Source organism: Erpetoichthys calabaricus, chromosome 1 (assembly GCF_900747795.2).
Source record: "Erpetoichthys calabaricus chromosome 1, fErpCal1.3, whole genome shotgun sequence".
Classification (NCBI taxonomy): Eukaryota; Metazoa; Chordata; class Cladistia; order Polypteriformes; family Polypteridae; genus Erpetoichthys; species Erpetoichthys calabaricus.
Genome location: NC_041394.2, coordinates 330,342,554 through 330,370,167, shown reverse-complemented (window position 1 = coordinate 330,370,167; position 27,614 = coordinate 330,342,554). Strand labels below are relative to the sequence as shown.

General features: G+C 40.9%; 2 protein-coding genes across 2 annotated transcripts in view; both read left to right on the top strand.

Annotated features, from left to right (window-relative positions):
• The window catches only part of LOC114666753 (zinc finger protein 721-like), a 207,283-nt gene that overhangs the window by 151,103 nt on the left and 28,566 nt on the right, over positions 1-27,614 (top strand). The gene's annotated exons all lie outside the window — the stretch shown is intronic.
• On the top strand, positions 968-27,587 carry LOC114666011 (piggyBac transposable element-derived protein 4-like). The gene is made up of 3 exons (XM_028820715.2): positions 968-1,034; positions 6,879-7,491; positions 25,692-27,587. Exons 2-3 carry the CDS (start codon positions 7,011-7,013, stop codon positions 27,530-27,532), a joined length of 2,322 nt encoding a protein of 773 aa, XP_028676548.2. The 5' UTR covers positions 968-1,034; positions 6,879-7,010; the 3' UTR covers positions 27,533-27,587.

Below are 27,614 nucleotides of genomic sequence, written 5' to 3'. Positions count from 1 at the left end.
TCACAAAGACATGCAGGTTAGGCGGATTGGCGATTCTAAATTGGCCCTAGTGTGTGCTTGGTGTGTGGGTATGTTTGTGTATGTCCTGCGGTGGGTTGACACCCTGCCCGGGATTGGTTCCTGCCTTGTGCCCTGTGTTGGCTGGGATTGGCTCCAGCAGACCCCCATGACCCTGTGTTCGGATTCAGCGGGTTGAAAAATGGAAGGATGTCTTGAATCCCTGTTTATTTCAACCTTTTCACAAGAAACCCGTTGGTCAGATAAATATATATACCATACACTAAAAATGCACAAAATGGTAAGCCAATTTAAGAAAAGTCCATTACAGGCTGTCTATGGCCCTGTGCTGTTTTCCAAATTATTTTAAAATTCTTCTGCATTCCTTCACTTTAATTAAAGGACAAGTGTCTGTGTCTCCAGGGTGTCCGTCCAGTTATGTCTCTGGCATTCCAAAAGGTGGCGCATCACAAACATTAACCCTGCTTTTATGAATCTCATACAGCAAATGTTAACTCTGATGTCTACGTTTATTATTTCAACATAGCTTGTCAATAGACTGGCCGTGGATCGCCAGAGCTCCGCACTGTTTAGGAGGTTATCATTTTATATTATTCATCAGTGATAACACCTAGTTACACTATGATCATGATTGGGGTTGGGTGAGGATTATCTGACTCAGGTCAAGTAAACCAAGTGACAAAAACCTGCAATCCAGCTGGCTAGCCTGCGGAGCTACTGAATCGCTGCAGCTCGACCCTTTTCAAGGTATTATCTAAATGTTTCCTATTTGAAAGTCGCAAACACCGGCTTAATCCTCGTCGCTGCGTTAAATGCGTAGTTGTTTTGGGTGAATGCTTATTGGCTGTAAGCTCTCACACGCATGCAACATATGCCCGCCTCCATTTTCAGGCGCAGGCTGGTTCAAGTAAAGACGACAAGAAATGCGATGACGTCGTCACGAGTGCGACGGAAAATGACAGTAAAGTTAGTAGATTGAGTGAGCTGTGATGTTGTACTGACGAGCCCGTAATAAGGTATGTACTTACAATATAAATCGGCGGTAGAAGAGTATAAAAAAGATATACCTGCAACAGTGTATTAAGTCAGCTGTAAATAAAAATCACAGACGGTAGTCAACAAGCTGTACGCAGAAGTTCCTCGTGTGTGTCATACAGGGAGCCCTTGATCTTTATGTCTTCACCCCGTTGTGTTTTTTTCAAGGTGAATTGTACGTTCAATATTCACGGATTCGACGTCCACACGCTCGGTAAAAGATGCAGACAGTGAGTGGACGAGGGGATTTGTTTGACACATTTTTGACCTTTCAGCAGTTCCGTTTTGTCGTACGGGCGTCCACAAAGTATATTCAGTATATTCAAGTGTCCGTTCCGCCACTAGGTCTGGGTGTGTACAGCTTACTACACTTTAATTTTTAGCCACGTTTCAAATTGATGTCGTCCAGACACATAGCGGTCGTCACTCGTTAATAATCATTATCCTTCTCCATCGTATTTTTACAGTTCCGTGCATCAGCTTTGGAGTGCTCAATTTAATACTCGGTGTATGAGCACGCGCGCATTCCCAGCGATCGAGTTGTGCCCGGTTATATGGCTGTATGCACACGAATTCCGTTCCTTGGTTTTGCTGATGTTAAGGTGCAGACAGTTCTCTTTGCACCAAGAAACAAACTTCTCCACCTGACTGTCTTACCCCTTTATCAATGCACCCCACAAGTGCTAGTGACATGACTTGGTGCAAGCATATGCTTGTAGCTGATGGTGCTCCAGGGCAACACACCATGGAGTGGATATGTTACATTAGTCACAATGAACCCTGATTATACCGTCATTCTCTATTCTGACACTTCCTGGAGTGAGTCCAGATTCAGTCTTGCACTGCGGCTGGTCTTCCTGATTCAGTTTATTTAAGATGCGGGTGTTACTCCACAAGCAGGCCACAATAGATTGATGGCCTATCCCAGATATCAAAGGACCAGAGTGTCCTCAAAAAGAGCCAAGTCTGGCCCTTTTTGTACAGCAGGTCTTTGCTGTTCAGCCAATCTAATACTGTTCAGGTGAGCACCCAGGTATTTGTAGCAGTCTCCAATGATAGTGATTTATCTAAGAGGCACTCTGGAAGTCCACCACCATTGTCGTCTTCATCTTGGTAATGTTAAATTACACGTGATTGACCCCTGCATCCCCCAATAAAGTTGTCAGATCACATTTTTGTACTCCTCGGAAATGATTATTGTAATATTGAATAAACTGAGAGGAGGTATCTGATAAGACTTAATTCTCTGTAAGACTCAAGTGAATTTGTACTGGAGATGTTGTGGAAGTATTGAGATCTAAAGCCCCTTGTATTTACTTAGCCTTCTGAAGTCAACTATTACTCTGTGCCTCTGAACTCGGTGTAGAGCACTATACAAACCATACTGAGTTAACTTAGTCAAATTCAGGGTCACAGTGGTGGGATCTGTCCTGTTGGCACTGAGTGCAGGACAAGAACCATCCTGATAAAAATTATTTGTTTTTTTTGAGCATAATCCAGTTCAGTGTGACATGGGGTCAAGGCCACTCAACTTAAAATTTTTAAGACATAAAATTGCAAAAATATTTAACAGAAAAAGCTTAGATAACCTTTATAATTTTTTTCTGAGATGGTCAAGAGCAATGTAACAGATTAGTTATCATGTGCTGATTGAAGTATACATTTATATCAAATAATAAACAAAAAAATTGAAAAAATGTAAACCCTCCGTTAATGCAAGAAGAGATAACAGATTCAGTATTTAATAGGTTCATTTGTCACACACTACATTACACAGGTGCAACGGGCAGTGAAATGAAAAAGCTAACCAACTCCAAGGTTGTGCAAAGCAATAGCAAACTCACAATAGAATAAATAATAAAATTAAGAAAAAGATAAAAAAAAAAAGAATGAAATTAAATTAATTTAAATGAAATAAAGTTAATCTAGATTAAAATTAAGTCATAATATGAAATAGTAGTAGCAGTAAAAATGGTAATGTGTCTGTGCTGTAGGTTTAACAGAGTTTTAGGTTTGAATGGTTGTTGGAATGTCAGAGTTCAGGATCCTGATGGCCTGAGAGTTAAAGCTCCTGTTGAGTCTCTCAGTCTTTGCCATTTGGCTGCACAGCCACTTACCTGGGTTGAGCAGGCTGAACAGTCTGTTATTGGAGTGAGTAGAGTCCATAATTACTTTAATTGCTCTGGTCCTGCATTGCTTGGTGTAGCTATCCTGCAGAGAGAGCAGTGCTGACCTTAAGATACTCTCTGCAGGGCTTTGTGATCTTGGACTGAGCAGTTCCCAAACCGTAATGTGCAGCTCTGTGTTAGGATGCTCTCTATGGTGCCGGTGTAAAAAGTTTTCAAAATGATTGGCAAGACCTTGAATTTCCTCAGCCTCCTCAGGTGATGAAGGCACTGGCTTGCCTTCCTGACCTGAGTTTGTGTGTGCTGGGTCTGTGTTAGGTCTTCAGTGATGTACACACCCAGGCGCTTGAAGCCACTCACCATCTCAACAGGAACTCCATTTATGCTGTAGGGGCCATCGATCTGCTGCTGCTTCCACCACTACCTCCTTGGTCTTGCTGACATTCAGTGAGAGGTTATGAGCTTGGCACCATACAGCTAGGCTCTCTAGATAGATAGATAGATACTTTATTACTCTACCTCGTCCTCATCATTGTTGGAAATGAGTCCTAAGACTATTGTATCATCAGCAAACTTAACAATGGTGTTGGAGTTGTGTTTGGCCACACAATCGTGTGTGTAAAGGGGTACAGCAGAGGATTCAGTGCATAGCCTTGTGGAACTCCTGTGTTAACCATGATTGTGTTGGAGAAGCAGTTTGTCTCTGTCATTACCAGACCCTCTCTGATGATGCGTTGTTTATACTCGGGGAGGAGGAAAAAGGCGGCGTGGTCCAACCTGCCTAACGCTGGTTGTGAAAACACGCTGTAGCCTGGCTTGAACTGAGTATAACAATGGTCCAGTGTGTTTCCCCTCCTCTGGCTGGGCATGTGATGTGCTGGTGAAAGTTTGGCAGGACCCATCTGAGGTTAGCTTTATTAAAGTCCCCTGCGTCCATGTACTTGATTAGATGGTCACTAAACATATTGTAGAGTTTAGACAAAGCCTTACTTACGTTAGCTTGAGGGTTAATGTAGACAGAGGTGATAACAGCAGAAAACTCACGCAGCAGGTAATGAGGGAGGCAGGTGAGCATCAGATGTTCCAGATCAGTAGAGCAGGAGTGCAAAAGAGTCGAGATATTCCTGGGATCGCACCATTTATTGTTTATCATAAAACAGATACGTCCACCTTTTACTTTACCACATTCAGCCATTCTGTGCAACCGAAAGACTGTGAAATACTCGGATGGGGTTACAGCTCGGTCCGGTATTGCAGGTGAAAGCCATGTGATGCCCCATTGGAATTTAATCCTGGCTTGGAGAAAATCCATCTTGTTTTTGAATGATTGAACACTTTTGAGCAGGAAACTGGGCAGAAGAGGATGATGTGATCTATTCCTCAGTCTGTTCCACATGCAGGCTTTTTTGCCGTGGGGTCTGTTTCTCCATCGTTGTGGTTTGGCTCCAGTAGCACCTTTGTTATAACATCATATAGGATCTCATTGAGAATCTTCCCTGGGCATGAGGGGTCAATAGGTAGATTGTCACGAAATAGGTGAGTAAACTGGTTCCCAACGTTTTAAAAGTGTTGCCCTGTCATAAATGATCAAAGCGGTGGTAGTTTGCACAAGCGATGTGATGAAAAGTAACCAAAAAGTTCAGTAAACGTACAGTCTTAATGGAGAGATCAGGACATCACCTGAACTCTAAGCATCTCTAATTTGCTAATAAGTTAAAATGAAAAAGTGGCTTTAAAACATTTTCAAGAGAAGAAATTGTGACATTAACTATTATAGTGATACAACAATCAACCCTAATTAGTTTTTTTAATTTTTTTTTTACCTAGAAGGGAACTGCCACATAGACAATCAAGAGTAATAAAAAATAAAGTAATAAAATGCATGAAAAGGGAATAATGCTCTAGATTAATATTTTTCTGAAATATTCATTTGTGCAGACCCGCTTAACATGTTAACATTGTATTACAGTAAAAATACAGAGTGAAATATAGTGACAAAAAGTATGATTTGTAATCTATTTTGTACAAAATCTCATGTACTGTATATTCAGTTGTGATCAAGTTGAGCCTTGTAGGTATTGACGTGTCTCATAGGTCAGTTACTTTATGCAGTTATGAAGGCAATATACCTACAAGGTATTACATGTATTTTAAGGATAAATAAACATGGATTTAAATGGAGAATTCACTAGAAATGTATTCAGGATAGGGCCCAGATTCAGATTTGGACTGATGTAACCATACATGGGGTTCTGAGTTCAATTTTGGACTCCATATTGTAAGGAGCGGCATACTAGTGAAAGTACAGACACAAGGTACTAAAGGATAATGAGTCACAAGGAATGATTGGAAAAATTGATTCAAATGTGTTCAATGCTTTTTGGTGTAGTTTTCAATATATTCTGCTGTATTTCGTTCACAGATAAAGAAAAGGAAGTTTTCCTTTCCAATAACTGAACAACAACATTTATTTCTATAATACGTTTTCATACAAATGATGTAGCTGGAAGTGCTTTACATGACGAAGAAAGAGGAAAAAAAAGACAAAATAAATAAATATGGGAACACATTAACATAGAATAAAAATAAGGTCCGATGCCAGGGATGAGAGAAAAAACAAAAAAAAAAATTCCAGACGCTGGAAAAAAAAAATAAAATCTGCAGGGGTTCCTAGGCTATGAGACCACCCAGCCCCCTCTAGGCATTCTACCTAACATAAATGACCTTAATCAGTCCTCATTGTATTCAGGGTTAACATGGAAGAACTTGATGATGACAGTCATGTGGACTTCTGGCCTTTAATCCATCAATGTAGGAACATCATGGTGCTTTGATTAGGTGGTGGTGGCGCAGATTGCCACCACAGAAAAATGGAAAAAGAACAGAAGAGAATGTAGGGGTTAGTACGGTTTACGGAGCCACCATGAATAATAATGATGATTAATTGAATATACAGAGCATCAGGATTAAACTAAAATGAAGCTATGAGAAAGCCATGTTAAAGTAATGTGTTTTTAGCAGTTTTTTTTAAAGTGCTCCACTGTATTAGTCTGGTGAATTCCTATTGGCAAGCTATTTCAGGTTTTAGGTGCATAACAGCAGAAGGCCGCCTCACCACTTCTTTTAAGTTTAGCTCTTGGAATTCTAAGCAGACCCTCATTTGAAGATCTATGGTTACAATTTGGAGTGTAAGACATTCTGAAATATAAGATGGAGTGAGATTGTTTAAGGCTTTGTAAACCATAAGCAGTATTTTAAAGTCAATTCTGAATGACACAGATAACCAGTGTAGTGACATCACAACTGGAGAGATGTGCTCGGATTTTCTTTTTCTAGTTAAGATTCTAGCAGCTGCATTCTGTACTCGTTGCAGTCAATTGATGTCTTTCTTTGTTAGTCCTGACAAGAGTGTGTTACAGTAATCTAGTCGACTGAAAACAAAAGCGTGAACTAATTTCTCAGCATCTTGCAGTGTTATAAGAGGTCTAACTTTTGCTATATTTCTTAAGTGAAAAAAATGCTGTCCTTGTAATCTGATTGATTAATATGTGATTTAAAATTCAGGTCAGATACCTTAGTTACCCCTAAATTCTTTACCTCTGTCTTGACTTTTAATCCTAATGTATCAAGTTTATTTCTATTAACCTCAATATATTAATTTTTGACAGTCACTAAAATTTCTGTTTTCTCCTTATTTAGTTTGAGAAAATTGCTATTCATCCATTCAGAAACACAAGTAAGACATTGTGTCAGTGAATCAAGAGAGTCAGGGTCATCAGGCGCTATTGATAAATACAGCTGTATGTCAGTAGCATAGCTCTGAAGTACAACATGGAGGAGAGAAGTGCAGTTAACCAAGAGTCTCTTAGATTGGGCTATACATCTGATAAGGCATGCACAGAAAAAGAGAATAAGGAGAAAGAAATGGAGAATAAAGGATTACACACGGGCCTCCATTTTAGGGAAAACTTGGAGAAGAGAAGTGCGGACATTAAAGAAGAAGACTGTGAATGGGAATATGTGCAACTTTCTCAGGACATTAAGGTGGAGGATTGTGAATTTTGGGCAAATGGCATTAAAGAAGAGTCTGAGTCAAAACACGGCAGCCTCGACATTCAGAAAAATGAAACTGTAATCGATGTGAAAGAAGAAGACATTAAACTGGAGTCTGTCTCCCAGTATGTGTGTCCAGAGAGAACTGGATTAGGCTTCATTCCAAGCAGTCATCAGTCCATCCATATGAAGTCTGAGGGTTTCGAATCTGATATGAACAGGACTGGAAAAGAATTTTGTTCAAGTCTTTCTGGAGAAGGTAGGTGCTACATATAAACTCATTATTAGGCTTAGGGGTAATGTGATACACAAGAACATGACTTTGTTGCCTTTACACTGAACTAAGAAATTAATGCGTTTTGAAATGTCAGATCTGCTGTAGTTTTTTTTTTTTTATTCCGTTAATAACATAATGACAAACTTTAAGTTCACCAAATCATTTATAGTGTACTAGCTTTGTTTATTACTTTTGTACTTCCCTTCAATGTCTAACATTCATTTCAGAGCTTCCATTTTCAATCCTTTCCATGTAATTGGGAGTGTGCAGATATTAAAGCCCACTAAGCAGATTGTTGCAGAAAGTATGTGATAAACAAGGAATTGTATTTACCTATAATCCTTCAAGTGGAGTATTGGATGCTTCAGTGACTTAACGCAGCAATAGAGAGAGCCTAAGGATGTTAATACAGAGCTGACAGAAACAGCAGCCAAAGACTGTCTATACATAATTTTTAACCTTTTAAATTTTCAGAACATTTCTGGTGACATTGCAACTTTGTCAGGTAAAAGTAGTGGTGCATTCATTCTGGCATTGCTTAGTTTTATTTGAATTTTTGATAACTAAAAAATTGGTCATTTAGTCAAAATAAATTTTATTTCACAGAAGATGTAGCATTACATGTATATATTTGTCCATTTTTGGGTTTTAATATACGCGGATTCCACAATTGGAATTTAATTAAGAAAGTCGCATTTTGTTACAATCTTTCTTTCTTTGTAAAATGCTATGAAAGAGGTCACAAGACAATCTCAAGAGTCTTTGAAGGTCCTGAAGGACCACCGTGGCTGCAGGTTTTCATTCTAACCCTTTTTTTAATGAATGCCCTGATTGTGCTGCTAATTAACTTTCAATTTTAATTGAATTGGTTTTTTTTAAGATTTGTTCCCCTGAATTTCTTCATCATTCTCCTGAATTGCTTCATTTGTTTCCTTAAATCGCACCCAAACAGAAATCAAATGTGAAGTGAGTGAGCCGACAGAAGACCAACTAAGTCAGGGCCTCAAACTCCAACCAATTTCACTCCTACCAGTTGCTTAATCAGGTGCAGAATCTTCTTGTTAATTAAACCCGTTCTTTAATTTCATGGCTTTGTTGCTGCTCTCGTAGTGCTTTATCAGACATTTCTGAAATTGTTGATTTTCTCTTTCTAAGAGCTCAGTTAAAATGTTTTTGGGACCTGAGCAGATCAACATGCTTGAGACCTTCATCTTTTTTTATTATCAGATATTGTACGATGGCCACCAGTTGTTTTGGCTCATTTTGTATCTCATTATTGTTTGGCTGCTAATTAAGGAAAAATAAACAATTAAGGGATCTGAGTCTTCAGGAGCAAGTCAATTAAAATGAATTCAAACGAAGGTATTTAGGAGCAAAAACAGGTTACAGATTAAGAAAAGGGTTAGAATGAAAACCTGTAGCCACGGTAGTCCTCCAGGACTGGAATTGGCGACCCCCTGCTTTAGTGTGTGTGAAATGGAAAAAAATCTTATCACGAGAAATTTTTTTCATATTAGTCGATATCAATGTATATCACGACATAAATCAAATCACTATTTCTGTTAAGGTTAAAGGTTGCTTTCTATTCCTAAGTGAGATGTGAAGATATTAAGTTAACTTTGTTTTAAATATTATTTATTTTCTATCAGAAGTTGAACATGACAAATTGGTATATATAATAAATTAAAAACTTAATTCTGACCTGTCCGGGCACAGCCCAAAGAGGCAACGTGGGTCCCCCTTCCCATGGGCTCACCACCTATGGGAGGGGCCAAGGAGGTCGGGTGCAGTGTGAGTTGGGTGGTGGCCGAAGGCAGGGACCTTGGCGGTCCGATCCTCGGCTACAGAAGCTGGCTCTTGGGACGTGGAATGTCACCTCTCTGAAGGGGAAGGAGCCTGAGCTAGTGCGCGAAGTTGAGAGGTTCCGGCTAGATATAGTCGGACTCACCTCGACGCACAGCTTGGACTCTGGAAACCAATCTCCTTGAGAGGGGCTGGACTCTGTACCACTCTGGAGTTGCCCCCGGTGAGAGGCGCCGAGCGGGTGTGGGTATACTTATTGCCCCCCGACTTGGAGCCTGTACATTGGGGTTTACCCCGGTGGACGAGAGGGTAGCCTCCCTTCACCTTCGGGTGGGGGGACGGGTCCTAACTGTTGTTTGTGCATATGCACCGAACAGCAGTTTGGAGTACCCACCCTTTTTGGAGTCCCTGGAGGGGGTGCTAGAGGGCATACCTTCTGGGGACTCCCTCGTTCTGCTGGGAGACTTCAATGCTCACGTGGGCAATGACAGTGAGACCTGGAAGGGCGTGATTGGGAGGAATGGCCCCCCCGATCTGAACCCGAGCGGTGTTTTGTTATTGGACTTTTGTGCTCATCACGGATTGTCCATAACGAACACCATGTTCAAGCATAGGGGTGTTCATATGTGCACTTGGCACCAGGACACCCTAGGCCTCAGTTCGATGATCGACTTTGTGGTCGTGTCGTCGGACTTGCGGCCACATGTCTTGGACACTCGGGTGAAGAGAAGGGCGGAGCTGTCAACTGATCACCACCTGGTGGTGAGTTGGCTTCGATGGTGGGGGAGGATGCCGGTCAGGCGTGGTAGGCCCAAACGTGTTGTGAGGGTCTGCTGGGAACGTCTGGCAGAGCCCCCTGTCAGAAGTAGCTTCAACTCCCACCTCCGGCAGAACTTCGACCACATCCCGAGGGAGGTGGGGGACATTGAGTCCGAATGGGCCATGTTCCGTGCCTCCATTGTTGAGGCAGCTGACCGGAGCTATGGCCGTAAGGTTGTCGGTGCCTGTCGTGGCGGCAATCCCCGAACCCGTTGGTGGACACCGGCGGTGAAGGATGCCGTCAAGCTGAAGAAGGAGTCCTACAGGACCCTTTTGTCCTGTGGGACCCTGGAAGCAGCTGATAGGTACCAGCAGGCCAAGCGGAATGCGGCTTTGGTGGTTGCTGAGGCAAAAACTCGGGCGTGGGAGGAGTTTGGGGAGGCCATGGAGAACGACTTTCGGACGGCTTCGAGGAGATTCTGGTCCACCATCCGGTGTCTCAGGAAGGGGAAGCAGTGCAGTGTCAACACTGTATATGGTGGGGATGGTGCGCTGCTGACCTCGACTCGGGACGTTGTGGGTCGGTGGGGGGAGTACTTCGAAGACCTCCTCAATCCCATTAACATGCCTTCCAATGAGGAAGCAGAGCCTGGGGACTCAGGGGTGGGCTCCCCCATCTCTGGGACTGAGGTCACCGAGGTGGTCAAAAAACTCCTTGGTGGCAGGGCCCCGGGGGTGGATGAGATACGCCTGGAGTTCCTCAAGGCTCTGGATGTTGTAGGACTGTCTTGGTTGACACGCCTCTGCAACATCGCATAGACATCAGGGACAGTGCCTCTGGATTGGCAGACCGGGGTGGTGGTCCCCCTCTTTAAGAAGGGGGATCGGAGGGTGTGTTCCAACTACAGAGGGATCACACTCCTCAGCCTCCCTGGAAAAGTCTATTCAGGTGTCCTGGAGAGGAGGGTCCGTCGGATAGTCGAGCCTCGGATTCAGGAGGAACAGTGTGGTTTTCGTCCTGGTCGCGGAACAGTGGACCAGCTCTGTACCCTTAGCAGGGTCCTGGAGGGTGCATGGGAGTTTGCCCAACCAGTCTACATGTGTTTTGTGGACTTGGAAAAGGCATTCGACCGTGTCCCTCGGGGAATCCTGTGGGGGGTACTCCGAGAGTATGGGGTACCGGCCCCCCTGATAAGGGCTGTTCGGTCCCTGTACGATCGGTGCCAGAGCTTGGTCCGCATTGCCGGCAGTAAGTCGAACCCGTTTCCAGTGAGAGTTGGACTCCGCCAGGGCTGCCCTTTGTCACAATTCTGTTCATAACTTTTATGGACAGAATTTCTAGGCGCAGCCAGGGCGTTGAGGGGGTCCGGTTTGGTGGGCTCAGGATTGGGTCACTGCTTTTTGCAGATGATGTTGTCCTGTTTGCTTCATCAGGCCGTGATCTTCAGCTCTCTCTGGATCGGTTCGCAGCTGAGTGTGAAGCGGCTGGGATGAGAATCAGCACCTCCAAATCCGAGACCATGGTCCTCAGCCGGAAAAGGGTGGAGTGCCCTCTCAGGGTTGGTAGCGAGATCCTGCCCCAAGTGGAGGAGTTCAAGTATCTCGGGGTCTTGTTCACGAGTGAAGGAAGAATGGAGCGTGAGATCGACAGGCGGATCAGTGCGGCATCCGCAGTAATGCGGGCGCTGCATCGGTCTGTCATGGTGAAAAAGGAGCTGAGCCGCAAGGCGAAGCTCTCAATTTACCAGTCGATCTATGTTCCTACCCTCACCTATGGTCATGAACTATGGGTAGTGACCGAAAGAACGAGATCGCGAATACAAGCGGCTGAAATGATAAAGATAGGGTGAGAAGCTCAGTCATCCGGGAGGGGCTCAGAGTAGAGCCGCTGCTCCTCCGCATCGAGAGGAGTCAGATGAGGTGGCTCGGGCATCTGATCAGGATGCCCTCCTGGACGCCTCCCTGGTGAGGTGTTCCGGGCACGTCTAACCGGGAGGAGGCCCCGGGGAAGACCCAGGACACGCTGGAGGGACTATGTCTCTCGACTGGCCTGGGAACGCCTTGGGATTCTCCCGGAAGAGCTAGAAGAAGTGGCCGGGGAGAGGGAAGTCTGGGCATCTCTGCTCAAGCTGCTGCCCCCGCGACCCGACCTCGGATAAGCGGGAGACAATGGATGGATGGATGGATTCTGACCTGTCAAATGCTTCAAGTGTTACAGGAGAACACAAAACAAGATGCACACCTAAATTCTTTGGTCAATTCCAAGTAAATAAAATAAGTAAAACCAAAATAAAGTCTCAATTCTGACCTCTCAAAAGCTTTCAAGTTTTACAGGAGAAGACAATAAATTTGTTGGTCAACTTCAAATACTGTAAATAAAATAAAATCTTAATTTTAAAATTCTAAAAAATCTAAAGCTAAAATCTTAAAGCTTTCATGTTTTACAAAAGAACACAAAGTAAATTCTTTGGTCATTTCCAAATGAAGTAGGTATTAATATAAAATCAAATCTCTGTATGGTATCCTTTCCTTTGTATAGATTCCAACTGTTTTAAATGGTTGGGACATAATCCCACAAATAAATAGACAAAATACATGTGTTCCAGCCACATGATTGGTTTGACGTGGCGATGTTCTCGTTATCATTGGCTTTCCATGTTGTCTATCAGAACATGGAAGGAATGAGTTCTATCTACATTTACCAATCATGTTCTTATAGTTCTATTGAGAAAAAGTTATTTTGTAGTAATTATCTTTATCGTTTTTAACTCCATAGCCTAGCGGATGTGGGCGTGGCTCTTAGGCTAGGGATCTGCACTGGCAATCGGAAGTTTGCCGGTTCGAATCCCATAAATGCCAAAAGGGACTCTGCTCTGTTGGGCCTTTGAGCAAGGCCCTTAACCTGCAATTGCTCCGTCCTGGGTATGACGTTAATCTGCATCGAGCCCTGCATGTAGGCCCTCCAACCTGCAGGGAAAACTTGGCGGTTGGCAGAATTGGCACTCCAGCCACCATAAAAAACCTCACACTGTTCCATTCCATCTGAACTAGTGTGGTGCTGAGTTGTCACCCGTTGCATGGCTGCACTCGGGTCCAAATCTGGGATCCTGAGGTGGTTTGACGTGTGGTGGGTGCGGCAATGCACTGTATCAGGATGTGCTCCTAACCTCTCTCTCTCTAGCGTTAGGATTGTATTCTGATATTTGACTTTCATTTTGCCTTAGACTTCTGATTATTGTCTGGTGGCTTGGCTATTTGTCTTCTCTTTGTTTTGACCCTTAGATTTACTTGTTCATGTCTCTCATGATTCATCTTCTGATTTTTCAATGCTCACAGTCATAGAGACATTTTGTACCTCATGACATAAAACTAACAAATCAAGAAGAAGCTAAGAATCAAACGGACAGCGTTTACAGTTTTCTTAAAAATGATTTTTTCCACAAAGAGTTGTAAGGCTAAGGATCTGCGCTGGTATCCCGAAGGTTGTCGGTTCGAATCCCTGTCACTGCCAAAAGAGATCCTACTCTGCTGGGCCCTTGAGCAAGACCCTTAACCTTCAATTGCTCCAGGGGCGCTGTACAATGGCTGACCCTGCGCTCTGACCCCAAGAGGTATGCGAAAACTAACAAATTCCTAATACAAAAAATTGTATAAGGTGAAATAAAGAACAAATAAAAAAAATTCCTTTTTTCCCCCAAGATGAACTAGACCAACAGTAGCTACCATTCTGCTAATGCATTAAAGGTTGTTGTATTTTTAATTTCTATTTTAGTCATATTAGTATCAGAGTGCTTTTAAGTAAATGAGAACAAGAAATACCAAAACCTTTTAAATTTTTCTATAGAAAATTAAAATAATTCTTTTTATTCTTGTTAAGCACACTTTAGCTTTTGAGTCCTGGGGGCTATTCATTGATTATAGTAGCTGTGGAGTCGGTAGGTAAATCATTCGACTCCGACTCTTTAGTTTCCAGTACTTCTGACTCCAATTCCTCTGTATTTAATATGCTAATGCATTTTCCATGTTGATCGAAGGAAGGCAACATTCACATCATTTTACCACAGAACTACTGGCTAGGAAGCTGATTCTATACCGTATTGGCTAGCTCAAACAAAAGACAAAAACTCCTGAACACACATCAGGCCATAGCACACACCTCCTCCTACATCATTACACTTGTTTACACTCAAATGAACTTGTTAGACACATTATATCTGAAATAAAATGAAAACACTTTTTGTAGTGTACCATAATCCAGATTACAATATGTGAATGTCAGGTTGTATAATAGCTCAGCTGAACTTCACACTAGTTGTAACAAAACTATGCACTGGGCTTTATTCTTACATCGGAGAAGTAATTAATTATGACTATTGTTTGTGAAATGGGACATTTGAACTTGCTGGGTCTTTTTTTCATTATAAGTTAAATTTATTAGGAGTCGGAGTCAGCACATTTTTGCCGACTCCAGGTACCCAAAATTGTCTCCAACTCCGACTCCTCAGCCCTGTATAGTATAAAGAAAATGAAGTGTAACAATTACAGTAATACATAATATTGAAACACAAACGGATAAACATCATGCAATATATAAAACACACACATATATACACACACACAGTGCCTTCAGAAAGTGTTTAGACTTCCTCACTTTTTCACATTTTGTTATGTTGCAGCCTTAGGTACTTTTCTATTATTGTGACGCACAGTTCAAAATCAGACAATCTACCCCTACCCAAATCCTAAACTTCACAAACCGGGCAGCAACAGTAACCTGGGTCTTTAATCTTAATAAAATAACTCTCTGGAACCTAACCCTAATATGAAAATTAGTCTCCAAAATTCTAAGGCTGCAGGCACATGGCGCCTTAATTTGCATCACGGTAATAGAAAAGTACCCAGCCTTAAAATAAAATCTTTTAAATTCTTTTTTCTGCATCAATGATACTCAGTAACGCAGAGTGACAAAGTGAAAATAATTTAGAAAATGTTGCTATTTTTATCTCACACACAAGTATTCTGAACCTTTAGTTAGTACTTCATCAAAGCACCTTTGGTAGTGATTCCAGCCTATAGTCTTCTTGTATTTGATACAGCATGATTCAGTCACTTGGCTTGTGGAAATTTCTGACATTCTTCTCTGCAGATCCTTCCAAGATTTGTCAGGCTGAATGGAAACCATTGGTGGACTGCAGTTCTCAGGTCTTAGAGATGTGCAACTTGGCTTAAGTCTTAGCTTTGCATGGAGCTCTTAATATTCACAGAGTTGACCCTAAGCAACTCCTGTGTTGTCTTTGTGCTTTGTGTCATTATCCTGATGGAAGGAGAATCTTTGTCCCAGTTTGAGATCCAGTGCAGTCTATCGCAGGTTTTCATTAAGGATACTGTATCTCTGCAGTAGGATTGCATGGTATGCCAGTACTGGCAAAGTACAACAAAATCCAAAACGTACAATAGTTTGGTACCTGCATTTTGGGATTTTTGGTACTGGAAGAGAATATCAACTTGTCATTCAAACCCTTTCCCCCAATATTTGGTTGTGTGGCAGGAGATAAACGTGCTTAGACATGCTGGAAGACTTCATGAAAACACGTGGTTTGACAAAATCGAGACTTCACAGGGACACCCCCACCCCCACCCCTGCCCCTGTTACTTCAGCATGATCGCCCTATTGCTTTGACATGCATATTACAATATCAAGAGGGAAGCAGTGACTGAAATGTTATTGCACAGATGATGAATGGTGCCTGGTTTAACACTTACATTTGAGGCCAAACAGTTCAGCTTTGATTTCATCAGACCAGAGAATCTTGTTTCTCGTACAGTATTTTTGAGTCCTTTGGGTGCTTTATGTAACTCCCAGTAGACTTTCATGTATTGTCCAGCCCCTCTGCCATAAAGCCTAGATTAGTTTTGCAGTGATGGTTGTCTTTCTGGGAATTTCTCTTATTTCCACACAGGGTCCGTGAAGCTCAGCCAGAGTGGCCATCAGGTTCATGATCACCTTTCTTACCATGACCCCTCTCCCCTAGTTGCTCAGTCTGGTAGGCTAGCCAGCCAGATCTAGGAAGGATCTTTGTTGTTCCATACTTATTCCATTTAAGAATTAGTAAGCCCACTGTGCTGTTGGAACCCTGAAATTCTAAAGTAATTTGTTTTTATAGATTCCCTCAGGTCTGTGTGTCAGCACAAACCACTCTGCAGGCAATTCCTTCAACCTCATGGCATTGTGTTTTGTCAACTATGGGACCTTCTATAAAGAGATATGTGCATTTCTTATTCATGTCCAATCAGTTTAATGTAGATATGTGTACTGAATTCAACAGAGAGTAATTGCAGCCCTCCATGCTTACGACATCACTTACCACATACTGTTATTGCTTGTAATAAAAAAAACTACAGCGCATTTGTGATTCCAACAGATGGCATATATAACCAACACTATGACCTAATAATTGGAAATTTTAAAATTGGAAAATTTAAAAAACTTTTTTCCATTCCTTATTCATTAAGATGGGCATTTACTTTGTTTTATTATCTGGAAGTATAAACAATTTTTAAATTTCCTTTGACTTGTCTATTGTCACTTTCTGTATTCTAATTACAGAAAAGCACATTTAGGGGTAGATGTAACAATAATGGAGGACTGACATTACCTCAAATGATAAGTGCTCCAGAAATACAAGACTGCAGAAGCAGCTATTCACAGGTTAAATCAATTATTATTTTTAATACAGCACAGTAAAACATCAATGAGAAAAAGAGCCTGTCTAGATTTAATATTCTGTATTAATCAGGATAGAATTAATATGCTTCATGGTACGTTTCACTCTATTTCGGCATAGCACATTCAGAACAACTATAACACTTAAACTTAATAAGGAAAATTGTATGCATATGCTGCATAGTCTCCAATAGCTGGGACAATACAAACTTAATTATGGAGTTGAAACACTTGCCTTGGGAAACATTTTTAAAATATATTACATACAGTTTAGTACACATTATTCCCAAAATTTAGAAGGATAAGCTTGTGTAGCTTATACAGTGCATCCGGAAAGTATTCACAGCGCATCACTTTTTCCACATTTTGTTATGTTACAGCCTTATTCCAAAATGGATTAAATTCATTTTTTTCCTCAGAATTCTACACACAACACCCCATAATGACAACGTGAAAAAAGTTTACTTGAGATTTTTGCAAATTTATTAAAAATAAAAAAACTGAGAAATCCCATGTACATAAGTATTCACAGCCTTTGTTCAATACTTTGTCGATGTACCTTTGGCAGCAATTACAGCCTCAAGTCTTCTTGAATATGATGCCACAAGCTTGGCACACCTATCCTTGGCCAGTTTTGCCCATTCCTCTTTGCAGCACCTCTCAAGCTCCATCAGGTTGGATGGGAAGCGTCGGTGCACAGCCATTTTAAGATCTCTCCAGAGATGTTCAATCGGATTCAAGTCTGGGCTCTGGCTGGGCCACTCAAGGACATTCACAGAGTTGTCCTGAAGCCACTCCTTTGATATCTTGGCTGTGTGCTTAGGGTCGTTGTCCTGCTGAAAGATGAACTTTCGCCCCAGTCTGAGGTCAAGAGCGCTCTGGAGCAAGTTTTCATCCAGGATGTCTCTGTACATTGCTGCAGTCATCTTTCCCTTTATCCTGACTAGCCTCCCAGTTCCTGCCGCTGAAAAACATCCCCACAGCATGATGCTGCCACCACCATGCTCCACTGTAGGGATGGTTTTGGCCTGGTGATGAGCTGTGCCTGGTTTCCTCCAAACGTGATGCCTGGCATTCACACCAAAGAGTTCAATCTTTATCTCATCAGACCAGAGAATTTTCTTTCTCATGGTCCGAGAGTCCTTCAGGTGCCTTTTGGCAAACTCCAGGCGGGCTGCCATGTGCCTTTTACTAAGGAGTGGGTTCTGTCTGGCCACTCTACCATACAGGCCTGATTGTCGGATTGCTGCAGAAATGGTTGTTCTTCTGGAAGGTTCTCCTCTCTCCACAGAGGACCTCTGGAGCTCTGACAGAGTGACAATCGGGTTCTTGGTCACCTCCCTGACTAAGGCCCTTCTCCCCCGATCGCTCAGTTTAGATGGCCGGCCAGCTCTAGGAAGAGTCCTGGTGGTTTCGAACTTCTTCCACTTACGGATGATGGAGGGCCACTGTGCTCATTGGGACCTTCAAAGCGGCATAAATTTTTCTGTAACCTTCCCCAGATTTGTGCCTCGAGACAATCCTGTCTCGGAGGTCTACAGACAATTCCTTTGACTTCATGCTTGGTTTGTGCTCTGACATGAACTGTCAACTGTGGGACCTTATATAGACAGGTGTGTGCCTTTCCAAATCATGTCCAGTCAACTGAATTTACCACAGGTGGACTCCAATTAAGCTGCAGGAACATCTCAAGGATTATCAGGGGGAAACAGGATGTACCTGAGCTCAATTTTGAGCTTCATGGCAAAGGCTGTGAATACTTATGTGCATGTGCTTTCTCAATTTTTTTATTTTTAATAAATTTGCAAAAATCTCAAGTAAACTTTTTTCACGTTGTCATTATGGGGTGTTGTGTGTAGAATTCTGAGGAAAAAAAATTAATTTAATCCGTTTTGGAATAAGGCTGTAACATAACAAAATGTGGAAAAAGTGATGCGCTGTGAATACTTTCCGGATGCACTGTAGGTGCCTGAGAGCAATGGTTTTAAATGATATAAGAGATGAGTGATAAGCTGCCTATATAGTGTCCCCCATGTCTTGTATCCACTACACAGCAAGACCCCAATCTGGAAATCTTGTTAGCCAACCTAGCAAGCAGTCAGTGCTTCTGTTGACCCTATATCATGTTAGGCACATCATTATGTCATTATCTCAAAATAATATTTCTAAAGTGATTGTTTCAAAGCTGAGCCCATTTTCAGAAATGCTTCAAGCCTATTCAAAGCCAATGGAATACCACAAAAAGTAGTCTCAGAAGTGGAGTAACTCTTGATTTGGTTGGTGCCCATGCAGAGGTGTGTTGGAAAAAGAATAAGAAAGTATTGATCACAATGATGGTTTGGAAGTAAAGAGAGGAGAAAAAAAAATGTATGTATTGACGGTAGGGCCGGGGGATATAGTATATGCTTAAATTAATAATGCAATAAATTTGTTTTGGAAAGCAAAATTCAGCATTTCTTGATATGTTCTCAAAACATCTTAAGAGACTGAAGATCAGTTTCATAGAGACCTGCAACCAAAACCTGGTATACTTTCTCATATTAGTATTTTGAATTATTAGAGAAAGGTGCATGTTTTTAAAATGTAACAATTTCACGAATGGCTGTGTCTCAAAGAAACAGTCAGTTCAAAAATTTTGTTTGTTTTTTATTCCCAACCATTTTTGTTTATTATTTCCTCTACTTATTTTTGAGTTTTCATTTGATGTACTACATTCAACACTTTGCCTGTTTTGCCGTTATACATGTCTGCCAGCTACTATCATTTCAGTAAATGTTGCTGTCAATCTCAGTTTGAATATTAAAATAAGACAAAGCTACCACAAGGTGGGTTTAGGCAGGTGATTTCCATTTTCACTAGAGCCTTATCACACAATTGAAGACATCGTACCAGAAGTTTTTGGTATACCAGCCACAGTACTTTTGCAAATTACTTATTATTTTTTTATAAATGTAATGATCCATGGATTGTCCACGTTTTTCTACTGCCCACAGACACAAAGGAATATTCTGTTTTATCATATCCTAGAGTGACACTTTCTCCACCAAAGTCATCACATTCCTGGCTTTTTTTCTTTTTTTTTTTAATGTATTAACTTCAGATTCAATCATAGTAGAGCTAGGAACAGATTTGGGCCCCCAATTTTCCAAACATTCCATGCAATTTAAATTGCAAAACACACTATAACATGCAGAGAGATGCTGAAGACAAAAATGCACGCTGGCAGAGTGCAAATAAGAAGCTGAAAAAAATTTGGAATGTGGTAATTTGTTATTCGTGTTATCTGTATTAAGTAAATAAGTAAAACCACAAAGAGCAAAACGTGAATGCAGTTTTGTATTCAAAACAAAGTGCAATCAAGTTAAAAGATAAGGCTGTATTCAAACCACAATGCAGCTAGCTTGCAGTCCAACATCCTGTCATCTTTGTTATCCACCTTATGCGTAACCTTTGACTGTGTCGGGGAGCACCTTCATGATAACAAGTTACAATTTCAATAGTAAAATGTGGCTCACACTAGTAAGCAGCAGCAGAAAATGGATGTACCCACTTACTCCCAGCTAAAATTCAAAAGGGTATAAAAAGTCCCAGATTTTCACTTTTTTAATTTTTTTTTTTTTATTGATGAGTCTTGTTAGCTATTCCAGATGTGTTCTGTGCATGTATTATGTATATGAGAAATAAACTTAAAGGAAATTAATAAAATCCATCCACTCATTTCCTAACCTGAGTATTCAGCGTAGTGGCCAGTGATAAAAACACATTACACCTTTTTTTTTTTTTTATACGGTGGTGCCTTGCACTTCAAACTTAGGAGGCAGTTTGAACTCTGATTTGTTTAAAGTCTGAATAATTTTCCCCAGGAGAAATCATGGAAAGTGAATTAATCCATTCCCAGATCTTAAACAATACCCATTTCGATAAACTTAAACAGCAAACGCACATAATTTAAAGTAAAAATAACACAATTAAATGCACTAAATAATAAATGAAAACATCAAAACAATAAATAAAATCAGTAAATACTGTATAATAAAATAAAATTTATGATGGCGCCCATAGACATAGCAGCTTGGTGCTCTTCCTTTCGGTGCTTTGTTTGTTCTTTTGTGTATGTGTTGCTGTTCATCACAGTGACATTCTGCTGGGCGAATAACGTCTACGGCCGGCACGGTCTCCTAAAAATAGAACTATGCAGCAAGTGGACTGTTGCAGCTGAGTTTTTCCACTTCCATAAGAATAATAATACATTTTATTTATATAGCACCTTTCCCATGCTCAAGGCACTCCATGACATTCCAGCAGACAGCCAGGTGTCCAGGCTCCCCTTGGAGGCACAGAATCAGAAACAAGTTGCTTGAGGTCCATTGTGAAGTTTCTACAGTCAGTGATGATTTCGGTGGCCATGTCATCTGCTAGTGTTGGTCCACTGTGTTTTATCAAGTCCAAAGTCAGCGCAGCCGTCTACCAGGAAATTTTAGAGCACTTCATGATTCCCTCTGCTGACAAGCTTTATGGAGATGCGGATTTCATTTTCCAGCAGGACTTGGCACCTGCCCACACTGCCAAAAGTACCAATACCTGGTTTAATGACCATGGTATCACTTTGCTTGAATGGCGAGCAAACTCGCCTCACCTAAACCCCATAGAGAGTCTATCAAGAGGAAGATGAGAGACACCAGACCTAACAATGCAGACGAGCTGAAGGCCCCGATCAAAGCATCCTGGGCTTCCATTACACCTCAGCAGTGCCACAGGCCAATTGCCACCATGCCACGCTGCATTGATGTAGTAATTTGTGCAAAAGGAGCCCTGACCAAGTATTAAGTGCATACATGGACATACTTTTCAGTAAGCCAACATTTCTGTATTAAGTATAATTTTTTTATTGATCTTCTGTAATATTGTAATTTTCTGAGATACTGGTTTGAGTTACCTGTAGGCCATAATCAGCAAAATTAAAAGAAATAAACGCTTGAAAAATATCACTTTGTGTGTAATGAATCTATATAATATGAGTTTCATTTTTTGAATTGAATTACTGAATTTAACTTTTCGATGATATTCTAACTTATTGAGATGCACCTGTATGTACACCCTTTTACCTAACTAGAGAATGAGCATGTTTGGATTACTGTTGCTGACATAAGAATGTAAATGGTAGATGACTTACACCAATTTCTGTTCTAGGAGGGCCTATTGATACACAGTTCACCCGGGTTTTTCTCTATCACTGTCCTTGTTTTTTGAGATACTTATGCCTTTGTACAGAATGGCAATGTTTAGGCTATTCTCAAAAGTCAACTTCTTGCATATTTTAGTCTTGTACAATAACATATTCCATCCCTGCATGCTATTGCATAAGAGTTTTGTTAAAAAAAGAAAGAAAAAATTTAGTTGTTGAGATATTCATTCATTTCAAATCAAATAAGTATTGTATGCTGAAAGAGACATTCATTTTGATTTTATTTTGTTGTTGCTTTCACAACTAATATTTCTTTTTTGGTTGCTAATTGTTACTAACCTCACACCACAAAGCTCAGTGGTAAAAGTGCAGTCAGTATGGGAGCACAAGGCCACTCGGGATTGAATGAAGTAAAGGCCTAAGTCCACACCAGCTGACAAACTAGAACGACAGACTGTGCATGTGGCACCCATAACATACAGAGATGTTTTTAATTACAGGTATTGTGGTGTATCCCTCGACATGGACATTGAGATGATGAGAAATTAAAAAGTCCTGGGTAAGCACGTTAAGAAAATGGAAGTGTGGATGTAAACAATACCAGCACCTCAGTAGTGGTAAAGTGGGTACAATTTTTTTATTTTTGTTGCAGTAGAGGATTTTGCATCCGTTGTCAATGTAATTTGCGATTGAGCATGAGTAGTTACTGAAATATTAAGTACAGAATCAAGTGGGCATTTTTCTTCAACACTGATCTGGCAAGAGATGCATCTGTGACACCATATTGAACTTCTCTGCAATAGGTTAGCCTTCTAGTGGGCACTGAACCGGAGTAGGCATGCTCTGAAAACCCATACTCGATTATTTTCTTAATAAGGACTTTATACATTTACATGTACTTATATGGCTGACAATTTTATCCAAGGTGGTTAAACAACGTTTATGATACAGTTGGTTACCTTTATTTTGGTTTTCCAATTGGAGTACAGGCAGGTCAAGTGACTTGCTCATGATTACACAGTGTCAGTAATGGGATTTGAACCCACAACCTCAGGGTTTGAAGTCCAGAGCCTTAACCACTACAACACACTGCCTGCCTGCTTCAATTTACCTGAGATGCAAGTTAAGCGTACAAGCCTATAGTAACTTGGATCAGCCCACTAACCCTTTGTATATAACAAGTTATTTGCTAGCTTCCAGTCTTTAGGGATTTCCCCAGTGTGCAGAGATTTTTGAAAAATGAGCATCAAGGGTTTATATATGTACTGTATACACCTACCTCTTTAAGCAATTGAGGAGTCAAGCAAAATGACCCCTTTTATTGGCTAACTAAAAAGATTACAATATGCAAGCTTTCGAGGCAACTCAGACCCCTTCTTCAGGCAAGATGTAATCATTGTATCATTGTACATTTTGCCTGAAGAAGGGGTCTGAGTTGCCTCGAAAGCTTGCATATTGTAATCTTTTTAGTTAGCCAATACAAGGTGTCATTTGGCTTGACTTCTCACTACATTCATAATGGCTAACACGGTACAACACCCTAGCCCTACAGCAACTAAGGACAAATGTTATCTGGTCTTAATAATATGTTTGATTTTGAATGACTGACTTTTTGAATTTGTTCCTTCAATTAATGTTAATGTATGCCAAAACAAGCAGATATTAGAACAGTTTCTCCCCATAGGCCATCAAGCTCACAAATAGTTAACTCACCTTAATCAGGCTGTGCACCCAGGGGTCTTGCCATACTGTTTACATATTGTTAATACTTGTGTTTCAGCATTTCCTGCACTCTGCATTTTGTATGTTTGTATAAATTCTCTCTTTTTTGTAATCTCAGGTGTGTGATTAACAGTTGTGTGTATGTTGATTACATAACTTAGAGGATCCTCAAAACTGGAATCAAATTCCTTGTATGCGTGCATACTTGGCCAAGAAATGTGATTCTGATTCAGCCTATTTCATCCAGGCAATACTTTTTCCTCTGCGATTTCCAAGTCACTAAGTACCTCCTACATAATCCCTGAGGTGATCAACTTCTTGACACATACAAACTTCAAATGCAAGATCAAAGTTCATTTGCTATTTTGCATATTCTAGCTCATCTTTTCTGTTTCTGATCATCTCCACCTCCACCTTGACTGTTCTTTGACTTCTAAATTGTTGAAGCAATCTATTTTGACTTCTTTCACCTTTTCTGCAACATTTTATCTCCAATTGTCTTTTGCTTTCCTAATCCCCTTTTTCACCATTGTTCTCATGCTCTCGTATGCTTCATGATGGATTTACTAGTCTTATGTCTTTATGTAGTTTTGTTTTTTTTTCCTTTGTAACTTCTTTTTTTTACCTCCTAATTTATCCACTGTAGGAGTACTCTCTGGTTTGTTACTGTTTTAAAATTTTAGTATAAGCTTGTCCTGCGTTACACGTAAAACATTTTTAAACTTGCCCCACATCTCCTCAGCTGTTTCCATACTTGGCATATCCCATTTTATGAAAGTTAGACTTTGCTGTATCTGCTCAGATTATGCCCTACTAAAATGAAACTGTAACTATTTTAATTTTTGAATATGCACTCTGCAAAACACTGTGTAATCTATTATATTATGGTCACCAGATCCTAATGGTTTCATCACATCCACCTCCTGAATCCTCTCCTGATTATTACAGAAATCTTCATAGACCCAACCTCCCTTCATTGATATTGTTAAAGAACTGATTACATTTAAAACTGTTCCTGTGCTCCACTATTTGTAAGGCTAGCCCCATTAATGTTGGGATAACTAAAATCCCCCTTGACTATAATATAATAATAATAATTCATTAAATTTATATAGCGCTTTTCTCAGTACTCAAAGCGCTATCCATCTTTCTCTAAACTTTTTTTAATATTATTTAAAAGGGGTAAATTTAAACTTTTGTCTGCATTAGGGGATCTGAAACACACTCCTAATATAATGGCCTCAAATCTGATACCTAATTCTTGTCTAGTGGGATCCAAACATCCTCAGTAAGCTAATTGAAGAAGCCTTGCATTTAAATTCTGCTTCACAAAAATGGCGACTCCTCCACCTTTTCAGTGTAATGTATACCTGTCCATGTTATACTCCTGTCCATCTCTACTTTTTCACCACATTTCTGTTATTCCGATTATACCCAAGTTATGTGCAGCTGCATTTAATACAAACTCATGTATTTTATTGTTAATACCACTGGAATTAAGGCAAGCAATTTTTAACGTATTACTTTGTTTTTTTGGTTTGTTTTTTTAATTTTGGACTAGGACTTACCTATTTGTCATATTTAGGGATAAGCAGAATAAATATCTTGTAAACCTGGCCTGTCCCAAACCCCCATCACCAGATCTCTCTCCCACAATTTTCCAAGTATTGTATTCTCCTTGTATTCATACCTCTGGTCCCGTGACGTCATGTTTACAGCTCTCACGAGTTCATATGATACAGTGTGGATAGTGTTGCCAAGCAATGATTCATACTTTTCATCCACAAAAATTTACTACCCAAAAATATGTGAAAATAATTTAAAATTATTTTTGTGATCACTTATTTGTCTAAAGGATGCATGTTTTGTTTAAACAAGTGCATTTCAGTTACTGCCTTTGTAAACAGTGCTCAAACAAAGCATGCTTATTTCTTTGTATCTATATATGTTCATTACAGCTGCGTTTCTATCTTGTTGCTTATTATTTAGGTATTTATGAGTGTACAGAGTTAACAGAAGAGAAAAGAAAAGAAATGCTGCGATGTTTACCAGCACAGCAAGCCATTAAAAGAGCCCTAATGCTAATCTCCGATGACGAGTCCGAGAGTGACGCAGAAGCATGCAATGGGGAGGCAGACGATGAACAGAATGAGGCAGTGCTGAGTGATACGTCTGATTCATCGGATCCCGAGTATTACAAGAAGGACCTTGTAGACGGGCAGAACTCGGATAAAGACGAGGATGAAGGTGAAGAGTGGCGAGCAGCTGCACAGAGTGAAACGGCACAAGCCACATCACCTGAAACATTATCTTATAAGAGCAAAAGTGGACTGGTCTGGTCATCGTCAGAGCCCCCTCCCATGAAGTACATGGCCTGCAACCGTCACCACACAAAAGAAGGACCTTGTGGAAATGCAGCTCAGGTGGAGAGTGCAATGGAGGCACTCTTGTGCTTTATTGACAATGATATGCTCCGAATGATGATAGAAAACACCAACAAGTATGCACAATATTACCTGCAGTCCAAAGGCAAAGATTCAAACTCATGGACGCCAATTGATGACACTGAAATGAGGGCAGTGATTGGGGTCCTTTATTTGCTTGCAGTTTACCGTGCCAAAAATGAGTCTGTGAGGTCGCTCTGGTCTAGCGGTGTCAGTGGCAGACCGGTCTTCAGAGCTGCATTCAGTATCAATAGATTTGAACAAATAATGGCTTTCCTAAGGTTTGATGATTGGGAAACGTGCTTGACCACGAAAGCCACCGACAAATTTGCGCCTTTTCAGTCCTTTTGGAGTGCTTTCATAGAAAACTGCAAGAAAAACTATGTGGTTGGTGACTGTGTCACCATTGGTGAGCAGTTAATACCATTTAGAGGGCGCTGTAGCTTTCGACAGTTCATGCCCAGTAAACCAGATAAGTATGGTTTGAAGTTGTTCCTTATGTGTGACGTGGCAACATCGTATACCTTCAATGGAATGCCATATGTTGGTCATGAAGGCACGCGGCGCTGCACTGGGCTGGCTGAATATGTGGTGAATAAACTGGTAGAACCAATACACAACTCTGGCATAAACGTGACCATCGATAAGTGGTTCACAAGTGCCCGACTTGCAGGGGATTTGTTATCCAAGCACATCACACTACTGGGCACAGTGCGCAGAAACAAAACGGAAGTGCCTCGGGAGTTTCTGCCAAGCAAAACCAGAGTGCCAGGGTCAAGTCTGTTTGGCTTTTGCCGCAAGATGACCATGGTATCTTACGTACCCAAAAAAAACAAAGCAGATATTCTGCTTTCCTCATTGCATCTCAAGAAGGAGATTGATCAGGGGTCCAGAAAGCCCATCATAATTCTTGACTATAATAAAACAAAATATGCAGTGGACCGTGTGAACCAGCTCTGTCAATGCTACAGTGTTCAAAAAAGAACAAAGCGCTGGCCTTTGGTTTATTTTTTCAATTGCCTCAATCTTGCAGGAATCAATGCTCTGGTTGTTTTCCTGTCAAGATTCCCAGATTGGGAAGCCAGACACACAATCAAGAGGAGAATCTTCCTTGAGAAACTTGGCCTACAGCTATTGAGGCCCTGGCTGGAGAGAAGAATACAGCTTTCAAGGCTGCCAAGGGCAACACAGACCGCTTTGAAGATCTGTGGTGTGGAGAAAGTTAAACCGGTGATAGTGGAAGAAATGCCTAAAAAGCGCAGAAGGTGCCACATATGCCCAGCATCACTGGGCCGCAAAACAGTTGACTGCTGCAGTGTGTGCCTGGAGCCATGCTGCAATGATCATAAAACCATAACTGTGGTCTGTGACTGTTGTGCCGAGTAGCACAATATGACTGTGTTAATTTATTATTTTGGTTTTGCATAAAATTATTAAAAATCAGTTGAAAAAGATGTAAAGTTCAGTT

Excerpts from the sequence above, each read along its gene's own strand:
- LOC114666011 (XM_028820715.2), top strand. The coding sequence starts at position 7,011 with ATGGAGGAGAGAAGTGCAGTTAACCAAGAGTCTCTTAGATTGGGCTAT. Across the intron at positions 7,492-25,691 it reads TTCAAGTCTTTCTGGAGAAG|GTATTTATGAGTGTACAGAG; the intron begins GTAGGTGCTACA and ends CTTATTATTTAG.